General features: G+C 48.7%; 6 protein-coding genes across 6 annotated transcripts; 3 read left to right on the forward strand and 3 right to left on the reverse strand.

The window, feature by feature from the left end:
- Positions 1 to 14: 14 nt before the first annotated feature.
- On the forward strand, positions 15 to 1,505 carry BKA55DRAFT_540930 (uncharacterized protein; the record flags this gene model as incomplete). Its single annotated transcript, XM_046190317.1, has 4 exons — positions 15 to 128; positions 182 to 1,029; positions 1,079 to 1,284; positions 1,339 to 1,505. The coding sequence occupies 4 exons, from the start codon at positions 15 to 17 to the stop codon at positions 1,503 to 1,505; spliced, it is 1,335 nt and encodes a 444-aa protein (XP_046047236.1).
- Positions 1,351 to 3,099, reverse strand: BKA55DRAFT_703821 (vacuolar import and degradation protein-domain-containing protein; the record flags this gene model as incomplete). The annotated part of the gene is made up of 4 exons (XM_046200628.1): positions 1,351 to 1,877; positions 1,966 to 2,288; positions 2,344 to 2,494; positions 2,545 to 3,099. 4 exons carry the CDS (start codon positions 3,097 to 3,099, stop codon positions 1,656 to 1,658), a joined length of 1,251 nt encoding a protein of 416 aa, XP_046047237.1. The 3' UTR covers positions 1,351 to 1,655.
- Positions 3,100 to 5,228: 2,129 nt separating this feature from the next.
- Positions 5,229 to 5,996, reverse strand: BKA55DRAFT_595259 (Mago nashi protein; the record flags this gene model as incomplete). The annotated part of the gene is made up of 6 exons (XM_046195777.1): positions 5,229 to 5,369; positions 5,421 to 5,508; positions 5,564 to 5,627; positions 5,679 to 5,774; positions 5,838 to 5,875; positions 5,959 to 5,996. The coding sequence occupies 6 exons, from the start codon at positions 5,994 to 5,996 to the stop codon at positions 5,229 to 5,231; spliced, it is 465 nt and encodes a 154-aa protein (XP_046047238.1).
- A 785-nt stretch (positions 5,997 to 6,781) lies between these two features.
- On the forward strand, positions 6,782 to 9,841 carry BKA55DRAFT_540934 (adaptin N terminal region-domain-containing protein; the record flags this gene model as incomplete). Its single annotated transcript, XM_046190318.1, has 4 exons — positions 6,782 to 7,086; positions 7,166 to 7,586; positions 7,642 to 9,640; positions 9,693 to 9,841. The coding sequence occupies 4 exons, from the start codon at positions 6,782 to 6,784 to the stop codon at positions 9,839 to 9,841; spliced, it is 2,874 nt and encodes a 957-aa protein (XP_046047239.1).
- A 672-nt stretch (positions 9,842 to 10,513) lies between these two features.
- On the reverse strand, positions 10,514 to 12,979 carry BKA55DRAFT_691830 (uncharacterized protein; the record flags this gene model as incomplete). The annotated part of the gene is made up of 3 exons (XM_046199677.1): positions 10,514 to 10,636; positions 10,690 to 11,448; positions 12,932 to 12,979. 3 exons carry the CDS (start codon positions 12,977 to 12,979, stop codon positions 10,514 to 10,516), a joined length of 930 nt encoding a protein of 309 aa, XP_046047240.1.
- A 275-nt stretch (positions 12,980 to 13,254) lies between these two features.
- Positions 13,255 to 14,392, forward strand: BKA55DRAFT_516509 (uncharacterized protein; the record flags this gene model as incomplete). Its single annotated transcript, XM_046188093.1, has 3 exons — positions 13,255 to 13,308; positions 13,364 to 13,877; positions 13,926 to 14,392. 3 exons carry the CDS (start codon positions 13,255 to 13,257, stop codon positions 14,390 to 14,392), a joined length of 1,035 nt encoding a protein of 344 aa, XP_046047241.1.
- Between the last annotated feature and the right edge of the window lie 83 nt (positions 14,393 to 14,475).

Here is a 14,475-nt window from a genome sequence, read left to right on the forward strand (position 1 = left end):
ACTTGAATATCAAGATGGATTTCCTTATCAAATTTGCTCAGGCGCATGAGACCTTTCGGGTCCCTGAAATCGAGGCTCTGGCTCTGGTTGAAGGCCTGGATATGATAATAGTCGACTATAGCCAAGATGTCCGTTCTCCCATGAATAATATTGATTAAATTCAGAAACTTACTGTGAATAGTCACCATTTTGTATCGTGCAACTTGATTCAGTTGATTCGGCTAAGCGCCTGGCCAAGAGATCTATTCTCATTCAATCTATCCATGAGCTCTGGGGCAAGGGAAGCACCCTGGATGAACTCCACGAATCAGTCAAGACAAAGACATCTCACGTCTGGGATAGTTATCTTGGAAAATCATTCAAGTTCGATGTTGACCCCTACCAAGGAACTCGTTCAGCCAAAAAGAGAATCGAACTTATCAACTCTTTCCGATTCCTGGGCTGGACTGGGCCGGTGAAAATGACCAACCCTGACAACTTGTTCACCATCTTCGAGATGTGGCCTTACAACAGCGTCCCCTTAAATATTCCGGACCCCACAATGATGTATCTTGCACGACATGTAGGGAATTCATCGCGAGAGATTTTGGTCAAGTTCGACCTCAAGAAGCGAGGATATATCTCAACGACGAGCATGGACTCTGAGCTCGCTCTCGTCACTGCCAACATCGCTCTCGCCGCGCCTGGCAAGCTATTCTATGATCCGTTCGTTGGAACTGGTTCCTTTCCTATCGCATGTGCCTATTTCGGTGCTCTTGCATTCGGAAGCGATATCGATGGTCGAAGCATCCGCGGCGAGGGTGGTAAGAAGAGTTTGAAAGGCAACTTTGACCAGTATAGCATTGGGTCTTGCTTAGGGGATGTATTCTCAGCCGACTTGACAAACACACCAATTAGAAGGCATCGTCGTACATGGGACGGAATTGTTTGTGATCCTCCCTATGGCGTGCGAGAAGGTTTGAGGGTTCTTGGTCTCCGGGATCCAGAGAAGACCCCCTGGTTAATAGAGCAGGGGAAGCAACATGGAATGTACGTGATGCCCTAGCCACTCGATTTGCCCATTCACTGAATGTCGCAGGAAACCGACCTATGTCCCACCTAAGAAGCCTTACAGCTTTCTGGTGATGCTCGATGATATCTTGACTTTTGCAGCTGAGACTCTGGTGGATGAAGGGCGATTGTCATTCTGGATGCCAACAGCCAATGACGAAGATCAAGAAATTCCCGTGCCCAGCCATCCTTACATGGAAGTGGTTGTTGTCTGTACCCAGCCGTTCAACAAGTGTGAGTTGCCACTGGAGCCTTGTTGCTCATCCTGCACCTACTGACATTTCGCAGGGTCCAGGAGACTCATCACCTACCGTCGGCTCCCCGACTCGCAGGTCTCACAAGAGGCTCTCGAAGCTTACACAAACCGACAGAAGCTCACATTAAATGGGACATCGGCAGACGAACTCAACCCGTTCCGACGTGGATATTTCAAAAAGTTCGAGGCCGAAGAATAGAACCTCGCTTACAGGAACGACTTCGCTTTGCTCCCATCAAAGATTTCCTATGCTCCGCATTCATATGTGATAAACTGCCCAGAAAACCCAAATCCTGATTACCCACAAAGCAACACACGTAGGCGCGTCAAGATGTCATGATAACGGGCCCTAACACTTCCCGTATTCCCATCTATGTATTGTTATAACAGTGCTGGATATCCTAAACCGGTCCTGCAACAGACCAAGGTGATGGCTGGCGATATACTTGTAGCGGCGCCGCGCTTCAAGCTTGTAGTATGCTTTGTACTGAGGCAGCCTTAAGTTTAACGAAATTCGGTAGCGGCAAAGCATCCCCGGTCGGGGACATGCTTCAGCTCCAGTTGCTGGAACCTGTTAACGATTAGTATGCATGAATTGACATGTGACTGGGGTGGGAAACAAACTTTTCGCTTTTAGAGTGGAAATAAATACCACTCACTTCACCCTTGACCTGGTTGAAACAAATGTAGTAGAACCCCTCGAAGCTGGCCCCTGTTATCGTGCGAACTCGATGGTCTGGAACCAAAAAGTGTTCCTTCCAGCGCATGAAGATGGTTTCTCGTTGTGCAGCATCTCGAATAGTGACAGGCCCCTTGCGAGCTTGTTTTTGGAAAGGGCGAAAAGCTGTGAACTTGGCCCAATGACTCAAGTCAACCTTGCTATTTGCGCCCCAATTCTCGTGTTGTGTGTAGAAGCTGTACTTGGAACCGATGATTTCTCCTTCAAAATATGTCGTGAGAGTGGGATGGTCCTCAGTTAGACCTTGAAAATAGAGTCAGTGCCCATTGTCAATCTTGATTGCACTCTAGTCACCAACCTTGAATGCGCAGATAGCCACATAGAAAAGACTCGCGCATGTCAACATGCTTAATTTCGACTTGCACATCGTAGACCTGCCGCTCTGACTGCTGCGTGCCATGAAATTTGCTACCCGGACGTAGATAAGAAGAAGGAGCCGAAGGGATGGTCTTCGATTGTCAGATCATTACATATACGGTGCGGTTGACTTTTAACTCACCCTCATACATGAAAAGTCAGAGCCCATGGACGGAGACCAGAGCTCATCTTCTTGCGCATCGAAATCAATCCATTCTGGCTCTCCGTTTGGTGACCCTCTCCGCCTGGACGACTCGCGAGGGATTGATTCAGTTTCAGACGCTCGTTGCGTGCTGTTTGAAGGCTCTCGACTCAACTGACTGCCGATCTCGGCCTCTCTTCCCTTTATTTCAGACCCTGGGCCGCTAGGCATTGGAGTCGTGGCCGTCGTAGTAGCAGTTTGAGGACGAGGAGACATGGTGGAAGACCTTGAGGACGGTTCATCAGATGGACGCCCATCGTACATGATGGCATCGTCACTTGGGCCTTCGGGCGCAGCCGGCGCGTCGACGGCAAGAGGCGAGCCGACATCGACAGAAAGATTGGAGTCGGGTATATCAGCATCGTGGACTTGATCGCCGTCGCGTGACTGCCAGTTAGGACGTGGCTGATATTGGACATCGTCAGGACATGTCGAGAAACTGTAAGACCGCGGCGAAGCGGCCTCGACCGGCGGATTTGATGATGGCGTTGGCATGGTTGTGACGTGTAATGGGAGATGGTGCAATTAGACAGCGAGAATGTTGACACAGGATAGACAAAGATTCAAATGCCGACAAGAAGAATCGTGGGTATCAAATCGACCGGTAGATCACGTATGTTGGGAGGATATGACTGACGTCGAGCACTGTTGGAGGCCAGAGGGGAGAACAAGCAAGTTAGTGCTAATCACCAAAGCGGGTGGCGATCTCGGGGACTAGCGACTTTGGTAGAGTTGAACAGGGCGCCTGAAAGCCCTTTAGAAAGCAAACAAGGTGCCCATCACAAAAGTTGGGGGTTAGGAGTGGTATAATAATAATAACACAGGTGAGGCAGAAAGAGGATGGATGGAGCAAGCAAACGGGTTAAAGCATGCCAGATCGCATATGGATATGGGTCGATGTGATGGCAAGAAAAGGGTCAAAGTCGGTCGGTGATGCTGCTGGGCTGTCTTCCATTTTCATATCGACGGACGAGGGGCTTGATTTGCTGCCATCCGGGGTTCTATAGCGGATATGTGGGTACCTCGACCTCCATCCACTCCACTCGGCAAGACGGGGAGTCTTCCAAGTCTTCCTAGCTCATTATTTTACAGTCCATGAGGTGTCTTGGGTTAAAGGCTGATGCCATGTAACTTGGGGTATGCAACTCCTTAAACGGCATGACGGCCTCATTAATTTGAATCAATGATGAGAAATGAAAGTACTTCGAGTTCCTGTGGAAAGATCCGTCATACAGGCCTTAATGACTATAGGTAAACTCTGCTCAGGTACCAACAGCCATGTTCCCTACAACAAAGACAAGCGTGCTAACGGTGAGAAAGCTTAAGAACACCAAGTATCTGTATTTCCATTGTCACTCGACTTTGCCCGAAACTCCCCATTTGAAGTATCCGTGGAAAGGTTTGCCTACTTCCCCGGGTGACATGTAACTTGAGAAGATGCAGATCGAGGTGTCCTCTCTACTATGATTCCTTTTCATCTTCGGCTGAGATGTTGAGGCTTGACCAGGGTCTAGGTCTAGGTCCAGTTCCAGTTCCATCTTAGCGGGCCATGATGAACCTTAACAAGACCTTTCATCACTATCACAACAAAGGAAATCTCACAATTGACTTTTTTAGAAGTGACAATGAGGACCTTACCATTTCTCGACTTCCCAGTTGTGCCCTTCCCAAAACTCGAGTTGATGGCTCTCTCGGAATCAGAATCAGATGCTTCCTCATGCAAATGGAAAAGAATTGGGCTGCTTCCGTGCCGTCCCCCCAGAAGCGCCCAGGCGCCATCGGGCAGCCCCAGCACCCCCCACCACGTTGCCGCTTGCATTTCGTATGGGGTGATGGGCCCCTCTAAGGAGACATGATACATGATGCACACGCCAACCCCGAAACCGTTTTGTTTTGCTGGCATGATCTGAAATCATCATACAACGTAATGTCCATCTCAATCTCGGATTATCGTTTTCTTCACGGGTCTATCCGCCGCCTTTTCCTTAGCTTTTACAGCATCGGAGCCTCCGCCACCTGCATCATCTCTTCTCCATCTCTTCTGCTTGTTGTTTTTTCCGGGAGTGGCGTGGTATCAGAATATCTGCTTTGCAAGTGCAGAGAGCTTTTCCTGACCGCTCACTCAATCTTACATGTGAGCCTGCCTAGGGAGTCTGGTCCAAGCGTGTGTTACTCAAGTCTTATTTGGGTTTGCATATTGCAGGCTGAATTATAGAACATATAGCATGATCCGACTCGTGTTATCAAGTACGATTGGTAGTTAATAAATGACTCCATTAGCCGTCGTACCACACATTCTCCCAAGTTTTCGCGCATCTGTGACTTCATGGTTTCCCTGGCTCTCTGATCGAAGGGCTGTTTGACAAGTATCTTTTGATATCCCATCAACTTGACAATAATGCCCAAGATGTTTTCCCACGTGGGATCGCTTTGTTGATATTGTTCTTTCATTCGTGATATATAAACATAACTTGTTTACGGTAGTCTTTCGCGCCTTTCCTTCACAGCCCGGGTATCGTTCTTAGCAACAGCCGCATTATCACCGCTATTATCGAGATCATTTGCATGCTCGACTTTTCGATCCCATAACACCGTATCCCATTATTTTTAGTCGGGTTCGTCCTTTAGATTGGCTTAATCTTGAAGTGCAGAGCGATCAAGCTGAAGACAAGAGCCTTGAGATCCTGAACAAGGTAGTAGAACACTCGCAGACCTTCTGGATCAGCAGACTCTGTGACATCAACCAGGGATCCAATCTTGGCGGTCTACTGTGCTGTTAGTAGCGTTCTGAGATATGTTGTTTCAATATGACCGACCTCGAACGCGATATGATCGTTACCAATCCGAATCTCCAATTCCTGGCGTCCATCTTTGTTCTTTTGAGGCCATTTCGAATCATCTTCTCTATATTGGGTTAGCGATGTTCAAGAAAGACCACTGGATATTCGGTTCGTCGTACTTCGTGATCTCGCTCGTCTTGATGATACGCTTAATTTCGTCGACAACTACTGAGCTGACACACACTATAAACCTGTCAAAATTCTGATTGCACAGTTCTAATGCGTAATCCTTACTCTCTTTTCGGATCAAACTATCGTTTCGGTAGTTGGAGTTGTTGGCATATCGGGCTACCGCGCTGCGGCCATCGCCAACGACTCGAAAATCGAATTCTGAGCGCATGACACGTTAGAGTTACTTTGAATCGTGTATAGATATCGTCAAACTATTCGTACCAAGGAATTCATGACCGAAGCGACCCATATGGCCAGAGCTGTTTGGGGAAACGTCATTAGCATCGTTTCGCGACAATCAATTGGATGAGATAGCTAGAAGGAGCTTTGGTTATAGACTCACTAGTAGCGCAAGTAGAATGGTTCGTTTGAGGACGTCATTTTTGCTGCTGCGGGAGGGCGGCAAGACTGGTGATGTTATTCAAGTCAAGAATTATCAACTACCGCACTTGAGATCGCAAGGCTGAGAAAGAATGGCGGGACCTGGTGGTTGAAGATGGGTGCACGGACCACATTCGGCGGGGCAGAACAGCTTTACGACAGGTGTAAGACCTTATCGTTGGTAGCCAACTATGCGGCTTTGGAAGTACATCAGCTGTCAACTAAAAGCATAGCTATCAACAAGGCACGGCAACTACAATAATATAAGAGCGGACTATTGTGCTAAATTGAGTCCTAATTCATCGTTGAAAAATACCCGACGGCTTCTTTTCTAGAACTACACATCTCAATCTTCAATTAGGGATAGAGAAATCAACAATGAATGGTAGCCTCCAAGTACCAAACTCCCCCTTGTTGGATCACGTGATAGCGTCCCTCACATCAAGTCGCTTAGTGCCACCTGTTCGACATCGCTGGCAGGACAGATCTTCTTGAAGTTGATGCCGTCCAGAGCTGGTCCAAATTACCACAGGGGATTCTGGTAAAAGCTACTAGCGATTGCGCGCCAGATACAATTCAACGAATGGCCCAGCGGATTCTGCTACTCATCCCGACAATTAAAGCTCTACAGCAGCTCGAACCCCTGAGCTGAGCCTCCCCACCGCCGAAGTCAATACCACCTATACCTCCAATCCACCTCCAACGTCCCCCCTAAGAGCCACGTCCCATCTACAACAAACACTCCCACCAACTTCCTCGGCCAGCAACTGGCGACACTCTTCAAGATGTCTGGCTTTCTTGAGAATGCGTACAGTCTCGTTCACCAGGACAATGCGGCCGACGTCCCCACCGTTTCCGATCTGCGCATGCAGCTGGAGAAGGGTACCGATGAGACCAAGGTCGATACTATGAAGCGCATCTTGACCATCATGCTCAATGGCGACCCTATGCCCAGTCTTCTAATGCACATTATTCGTTTCGTTATGCCTTCAAAGTACAAGCCTCTCAAGAAGCTTCTTTACTTCTACTACGAAATCTGCCCCAAGCTTGACAGCAGCGGCAAGCTCAAGCAGGAGATGATTCTAGTTTGGTACGGCTACGCCCTTACTACTCATACACCAAGACATGTTGGTCGTTTCGATAGTTTGTTACTAACAATACTCTCGTAGTAACGGTATCCGAAACGATCTCCAACATCCCAACGAATACATTCGAGGAAACACCCTGCGCTTCCTTTGCAAGTTGAGGGAAGCTGAGCTCATTGAGCCTCTCCTCTCTTCAGCACGATCTTGTCTCGAACACCGACATGCCTACGTCCGAAAGAACGCCGTTTTCGCCATCGCCTCCATTTTCTTGCACTCGCCCTCCCTGATTCCTGATGCCTCCGAACTCATTTCGACTTTCCTCGAGGGAGAGAGTGACGGTGTTTGCCGAAGGAATGGGTTTGCCGCTCTTGCTAGCATTGATCACGATGCTGCTCTCGTTTACCTCAGTTCCGTTTTTGAGGGCATTCCCAATGCAGAGGAGCTTCTTCAGCTCGTCGAACTCGAGTTCATTCGCAAGGATGCGGTTCAGAACTCCCAGAACAAGGTTTGTCTAATAGTCATTCACGGAGGAGGCTGAATAGCTACTGACTATACAATAGGCACGATATCTGCGATTGATTTTCGACCTGCTAGAAGCTGGCGCCTCAACCGTCGTATACGAAGCTGCCTCATCTCTTACTGCTTTAACCAACAACCCTGTAGCGGTCAAGGCCGCCGCCGCCAAGTTCATTGAGTTGAGCATCAAGGAGGCAGATAACAATGTCAAGCTGATCGTGCTTGATCGAGTTGATCAATTGCGCAAGAAGAACGAGGGTGTCCTTGATGACTTGACCATGGAGATTCTCCGAGTTCTGTCCAGTACCGATATCGACGTCCGACGAAAGGCTCTTGGTCTTGCCCTTGAGATGGTATCCAGCAAGAATGTCGAAGAGGTTGTCCTCTTGCTCAAGAAGGAACTCTCCAAGACAGTCGACCAAGAATACGAGAAGAACACCGAGTACCGATCTCTCCTTATCCACTCGATTCACCAATGCGCTATCAAGTTTTCCGAGGTCGCAGCGAGCGTCGTGGAGCTGCTTATGGATTTTATCGCCGACTTTAACAACGTTTCCGCTGTCGATGTTATCAACTTTGTCAAGGAAGTTGTCGAAAAGTTCCCCAATTTGCGTACCACCATCATTGAGCGACTTGTCTCCACCCTGGGTGAGGTCCGAGCTGGCAAGGTGTACCGTGGCATCATGTGGATTATTGGTGAGTACTCTCTCGAAGAGAAGGATATCCGAGAGGCTTGGAAGAGGATACGCGCTAGTCTTGGCGAGATGCCCATTCTCGCGTCGGAGCAACGGCTATTGGATTCTCACGATAGCGAGGAACAGACTGACGATCACATCAACGGAACATCGAAGCCGGCCGCCCCATCTGGCTCACGCAAGGTCCTGGCTGATGGCACATATGCTACCGAGACTGCTCTTACCAGCCAGTCTTCAGCAGCTGCCAAGTTAGAGGCCGTCAAGACTGCCCAAAAGCCTCCTCTGCGCCAGCTCATCCTCGACGGAGACTACTATCTGGCCACTGTTCTGTCATCTACTCTCGTCAAGCTTGTGATGCGACACCATGAGATTTCCTCGGATAAGGCTCGAACCAACGCCCTCCGAGCTGAGGCCATGCTGATCATGATTTCTATCATCCGTGTTGGTCAATCGCAATTTGTCAAGGCTCCTATCGATGAGGACTCTGTGGATCGAATCATGTCTTGTGTGCGCTCATTGGCCGAGTTTGAGCAGAAGAAGGAGCTTGAGACCGTCTGGTTGGATGACACCCGCAAGGCCTTCCGAGCCATGGTCCAGGTGGAAGAGAAGAAGCGAGCCGCCAAGGAGGCTTTCGAGAAGGCCAAGACTGCTGTACAGGTTGACGATGTTGTCCAAATTAGACAACTGGCCAAGAAGAACACCACTGAAGGCCTCGATGAGATTGAGGTGGATCTGGAGAGGGCGACTGGTGGTGAGGGCACCGCCGAAGATCTTTCTTCCAAGCTGAGCCGCGTGGTTCAGTTGACTGGATTCTCTGACCCTGTGTATGCTGAAGCATATGTCAAGGTTCATCAGTTTGATATTGTTCTCGATGTCCTTCTTGTCAACCAGACAACAGAGACTCTTCAAAACCTCTCAGTCGAGTTCGCCACGCTTGGTGACCTGAAGGTTGTCGAGCGACCTACTACTCAGAACCTGGGTCCCCATGACTTCCACAACGTGCAATGCACGATCAAGGTCTCATCAACAGACACTGGTGTCATCTTTGGTAACGTCGTATATGATGGCGCTCACTCTACTGATACCAATGTCGTTATTCTTAACGACCTACACGTCGATATCATGGACTATATTCAGCCCGCCACTTGCACTGAGACCCAATTCCGCACTATGTGGACTGAATTCGAGTGGGAGAACAAGGTCAACATCAACTCCAAGGCCAAGTCGCTACGTGACTTCCTCGACCAGCTCATGGCCTGCACAAATATGAACTGCCTGACACCAGAGGCTAGTCTCAAGGGTGACTGTCAATTCTTGAGTGCCAATCTGTACGCTAGAAGTGTGTTCGGTAAGTTATTCTAGTCTATCGCAACATAGGACTGTGCTAACCATGAACTTAGGTGAGGATGCTCTTGCAAATCTGAGCATTGAGAAGGAGGGTGAGGATGGACCCATCACTGGTTTCGTCAGAATAAGAAGTCGATCACAAGGCTTGGCATTGAGCTTGGGCTCTTTGAAGGGACTCAACAAGATCGGGTCCACGTCTTAGGTCAGCTGGTATACGTACAAGTACCTGGACCTAATTATAGGAGAAGGGTTGTCTCAGCATTGCAAGATTCATGACGATGGTTGGAGCGGAGTCAGGGTCGGAGCATGTTAATGGGTGTTTTCCCACCAAAAGGCTGTGCGATGGGTCCCTGGTAGAGTTCATTGTAAGCAGGTTTAGGTAGACGTTGATTACAAAGGCACATGGTTTCACATAGGGTCACAGTCAGAGCCAGTGGCTATCACGAAGTGTGGTTGAATGGCTCGGCTTTCTCGTTCAGAACAGAACAGGGAACAGTGATATTAGCGAGGGCCTTGCCAAACTTGTTGGGTGCCCTGTCGGGTGCCTTGTCGGGCTTATATACATGTGTATAGTAGGGCAACGGCTGTAATAGTACCCAAAAATCAATTTCGACACAAGGGGATATGAGAGGAATATAAGTGATGGGGAAATCATCGCTAGACTAGCATCCACCAACTCCAAAAGACACAGATGCGGTGAAAACAGGGTGAACGATATTGGGTATTGTCCAAAAGTGGCCGACCGTGGCAGATCAATAAAAGGCAAAGTTGCCATTGGGATGAGGTAACGATGAGGGTAAAGGTTTGGCTAAGACGAGAGGTCAGGGAACAGATTGCTTCATGTCTGGTGCTGGAACATAGTGGTAGGGGGCAGTCAAATGTCAAAGACAAGGGCATTGACAACATGACCAGTCTGCCAGTTTTGTGCCGTGAGAGACAGATTGTCCTTGAGAATCTTGCCCATGTATGCTATCCTGATCTTCTTTGTCGACGCAAGCTGGATATTGTTAGCATTCTGTTTGCTGGCCAGAGGATAAGGAGGGTACTTACGCCAGCCTCGAGAGCAATCTTTTTGGCTACACTACGAACAGTATCCGACTCATATATGGTGACTTTGATATCTTGGCCGTTTTCACTGAGTCTGGCTCGTAGTTTGACTGTCACTTGGGCATCGTCCACCTCTTTACCCTTTTCTTGTTTCTTGCCCTCCATTTCTTCATCGCTCAATTCTTCATCCGCTGCTGTGTCGTCGCCAGCATTTGAAAGATTGCTCTTTGCGCCCTCCTCTCGATCCTCTTGCACATTCAGCGGATCGCAAACAACCCATTCCGGCAATTGATAGTAATTTCCCAGGGAATCGTACACGCCATTGGAGAGGTTGCCAGTCGGCAGAGAGATCTCAGCAGCGGATAGGATCATCTGAGCCGTCGCAAGGCCATTGGACCCGTCATCTTGAGCATCTTGGCCCGCTGGATCCCACAAGACTGCCAGCCCCGCATGAATAGTCTGCCATATCTCAGGCCTGCCGGTGACTCTTGTATCGAAGAAGGCAGCTCGTTCCTTTGCCAATTCACTCTTGGTCCAGGTGCGATCGCGGGAAGTCCACTCGTGTCGTCGCAAAGGCTTATCGATATGCTGATCTAGAGGACGATTACTGCGACGGTGTTGGCGACGTCTTTCGGCGGGAATCTGCGGTTGAGCGGCTTCTGGGAGTGCCAGCGGGGGAGGATTGATCGCGCGCGACGAAGCGTTGGGTGCGCCACCAGGGTAGGGAGAGTTGGGACCCGAAGAACGAGAGAGGCAGCAGCCCTAGAAGCGTTATGTTAGAGGCGATGTCATGTTTATGTTGCGAGACAGAGAAGAGCCGGACCATATTTGCTACAAGGGGCGCGACGATCGCCGTTGACCTGTGGATTGAAGGTCTTGTTAAGGAATGAGGATCCCAACTTTAGTGACTAGCCATCGCTGGCCAAAGTAAGGTCGCAGATCAATCAGATCAGATGGGACAGTAGTGTAGTGTATTTGGCGGGTCTCGAAAATGGCGTCGCAGTTGAATGATTGACTGAGTGTCTTGTTGTAGGAACGAAAGAGGAGAAGGAGAAAGAAGCCGAGAAGATGGACGCACGAAGGAGGCGCAGAAGAAGGATGTACTAGGTATTATGTATGTATGTATGTGTATGTGTATGGTTGTGGTTATAGACGGGAGCCGAGTTTGTTGGTCTTGTTCTGGAGTCGCCGAACCTATGGACTCTTTCTTTTGGGGGCTTTTCCACCAAAGTCACGGCCTAGACAGACCCAGCCAGTGCTAGAGCAGACCAGGGGGAGGCGTAAAAGCGGGACCAACTTAAAGCCTAAAAAAAGGAAGAAGAAGAAGAAGAAGAAGAAGAAGAAGAAGAAAGGGCCCTTGTCTTGTTCATCAATCTTTATTTGGTTTAGGTGATCAGGTTAAATCTTAGCCGAGTAAAAGGGGAGAGAGGTGGGATATGAATTGACATCAGTAGCAATTCCAAGATTCAATTGCCTGTTCAGATCCAGTCAATGAACTGCAGCATGACAGGGATCAATTCACAGATATTGGTGAAGGTGACGAAAGATTAAGTTCAAGTCGTCAGTCATAGAACGGGGGAGACGCGGCCTTTTATGTAGTATGATGCACACGATGTGATGGAGAGCTTGGTACATGCCTCCACGGCTTCAGCCAAGAATCTCGAGGTACTCGTTACGAAACCACAGGACAATTCATCTGTAGCTCTCTCCAGGTATCACCAAGTTGAGTCTCGTTGGTGGGGTTTTGTAAGAACAGACCAGGGGTTCCCAGAGGGGAACCTTGTCTTTCACTCACTCTACACTGTAAAAGTAGTCGCTGATTATAGATCTCGTGCTTGTCAGATGCAACACCATGTCCAGGAATGCCCTTGTTTACTGTGAAACACCGTGATCTACCTAATCTTGACGACTTACCAATTCACAGACCAAGAGAACTTCCAAGACGCCTCTATCAACTCCTGGATAAGACCATTCAATGTCCAAGACAGCATTTTTGCAGTGCACACAGTGACGCTATACCAACTATTTGGCGACGTTCGGTCAATTTTGAAATGTCGAAAATACATGCTATAAAATCTCAGCAGTACGTCTAGGGAGCAACACGCTTTGGGCGTGGGGATAGCCCTTTCCTTTCATCCATTGCCTACATTCTGTCACATACCGAATCCTCGACTTGCAGGAGGAATCCTCAACAAGTTTTCTATACTCAAGTCCAGTTGCAAAATAGATGAGTAGTGGTGCTCACCTTGACAAGCTCAGCGACATGTTCATCGGAGCAAGAGCCAATCAGCATACGGCTTGTGCTTGATAGGCACCCACCAACTCACTTTCAGTGCTTCACCATGGGCTTAACTCTTCAAGCTCAAGATCTCTGCTTTACACCAGACATGAATAAACTGTGTCTTTCTTAATATTCTCAAGCAACGATCATTAACCTTGTTCAATAATAAATGTTCTGCCCTTTCCACGTTTTTCCTTTTCTTTTCACTCTCACTATCAGCGCAGCATTACTCCGTCTCTGAGCCAAAACAAACAACCCATCCTCATTAATAACACAGCACAATCAACATGTCTACGATGCTAAAGGCAACAGAACGCCATTTCTACTTCCACGGGAAAGAGGTATACACTCGCCTAATCTCAAATTAGCTATAGCTATGACTAATCTGACTTACAGGGCTATGAAGTAGAGCGCAATAATTGTCACTGGTGTCAAATTCGCTCCTTTTCAACTCACTCAACACTCCCAGTCACAGTCGTTAACGAAGAAGACAACGAGGTTCTCCCAGATGACTTCCGTTTCATCAACAATGTCGTACTTGGCAAAGGAGTTGAGCAAGCTGGGGATAGTTTCCGCAGCGGCTGCTCTTGCGCCAAGGACTCGGAGTGTCAATACACAAGTTGTCATTGTCTCGCCGATTTAGAGGACGACGATTCCAGTGATGAAGAGGAATTAGATGCCTTTGGAGACAAGATAGAGAGAGCCACACCAAAGCCTCGGAGAATAGCATATGCTTATCACTCCCACGGCGCAAAGGCTGGTCTTTTGCGGTCAAAGTTCCATAGCTCCAAGATGCCTATCTACGAGTGCCACCAAAGCTGCTCCTGCAGTATAGACTGTCCAAACCGCGTCGTCGAGCGTGGCAGAACGATTCCTTTGGAGATATTTCGTACACCAGACCGCGGGTGGGGTGAGTGCCATTCTCATCTTGACTAACAATTCACTGACTTGGAAATAGGAGTGAGGTCTCCAGTCTCGATTAAGAAAGGCCAGTTCGTCGACCGATATCTCGGTGAGATTATCACATCCACTGAAGCCGATCGCCGGCGTTCACAGTCTGCTATCTCTCAACGCAAGGATGTTTACCTATTCGCTCTCGACAAATTCACAGACCCCGAGTCATTTGATCAACGGTTGAAGGGTCCATCTCTCGAAGTCGACGGTGAATTCATGTCTGGCCCAACGCGCTTTGTCAATCATTCCTGCGACCCCAACATGCGAATCTTTGCGCGGGTGGGCGATCATGCTGACAAGCATATTCACGATCTTGCCCTGTTCGCGATCAAGGACATACCGGAGGGTGAGGAGCTTACATTTGACTATGTTGATGGGGTTTCACATGAGGGAGAAGAGTCGGGCGGTGATATCGACCATATGACTCGTTGTCTATGCGGAAGCAAGAAGTGCAGGAAGTTCTTATGGTGATCATTTCGAGCAGCCAGGTGAGCCTCTTTACACGGGAGGTATCCCAATGCAACTTGGACGATGAACTCATCAGTTTTGCTACT

This window comes from Fusarium redolens, assembly GCF_020744475.1.
Source record: "Fusarium redolens strain MPI-CAGE-AT-0023 chromosome Unknown BKA55scaffold_11, whole genome shotgun sequence".
Classification (NCBI taxonomy): domain Eukaryota; kingdom Fungi; phylum Ascomycota; class Sordariomycetes; order Hypocreales; family Nectriaceae; genus Fusarium; species Fusarium redolens.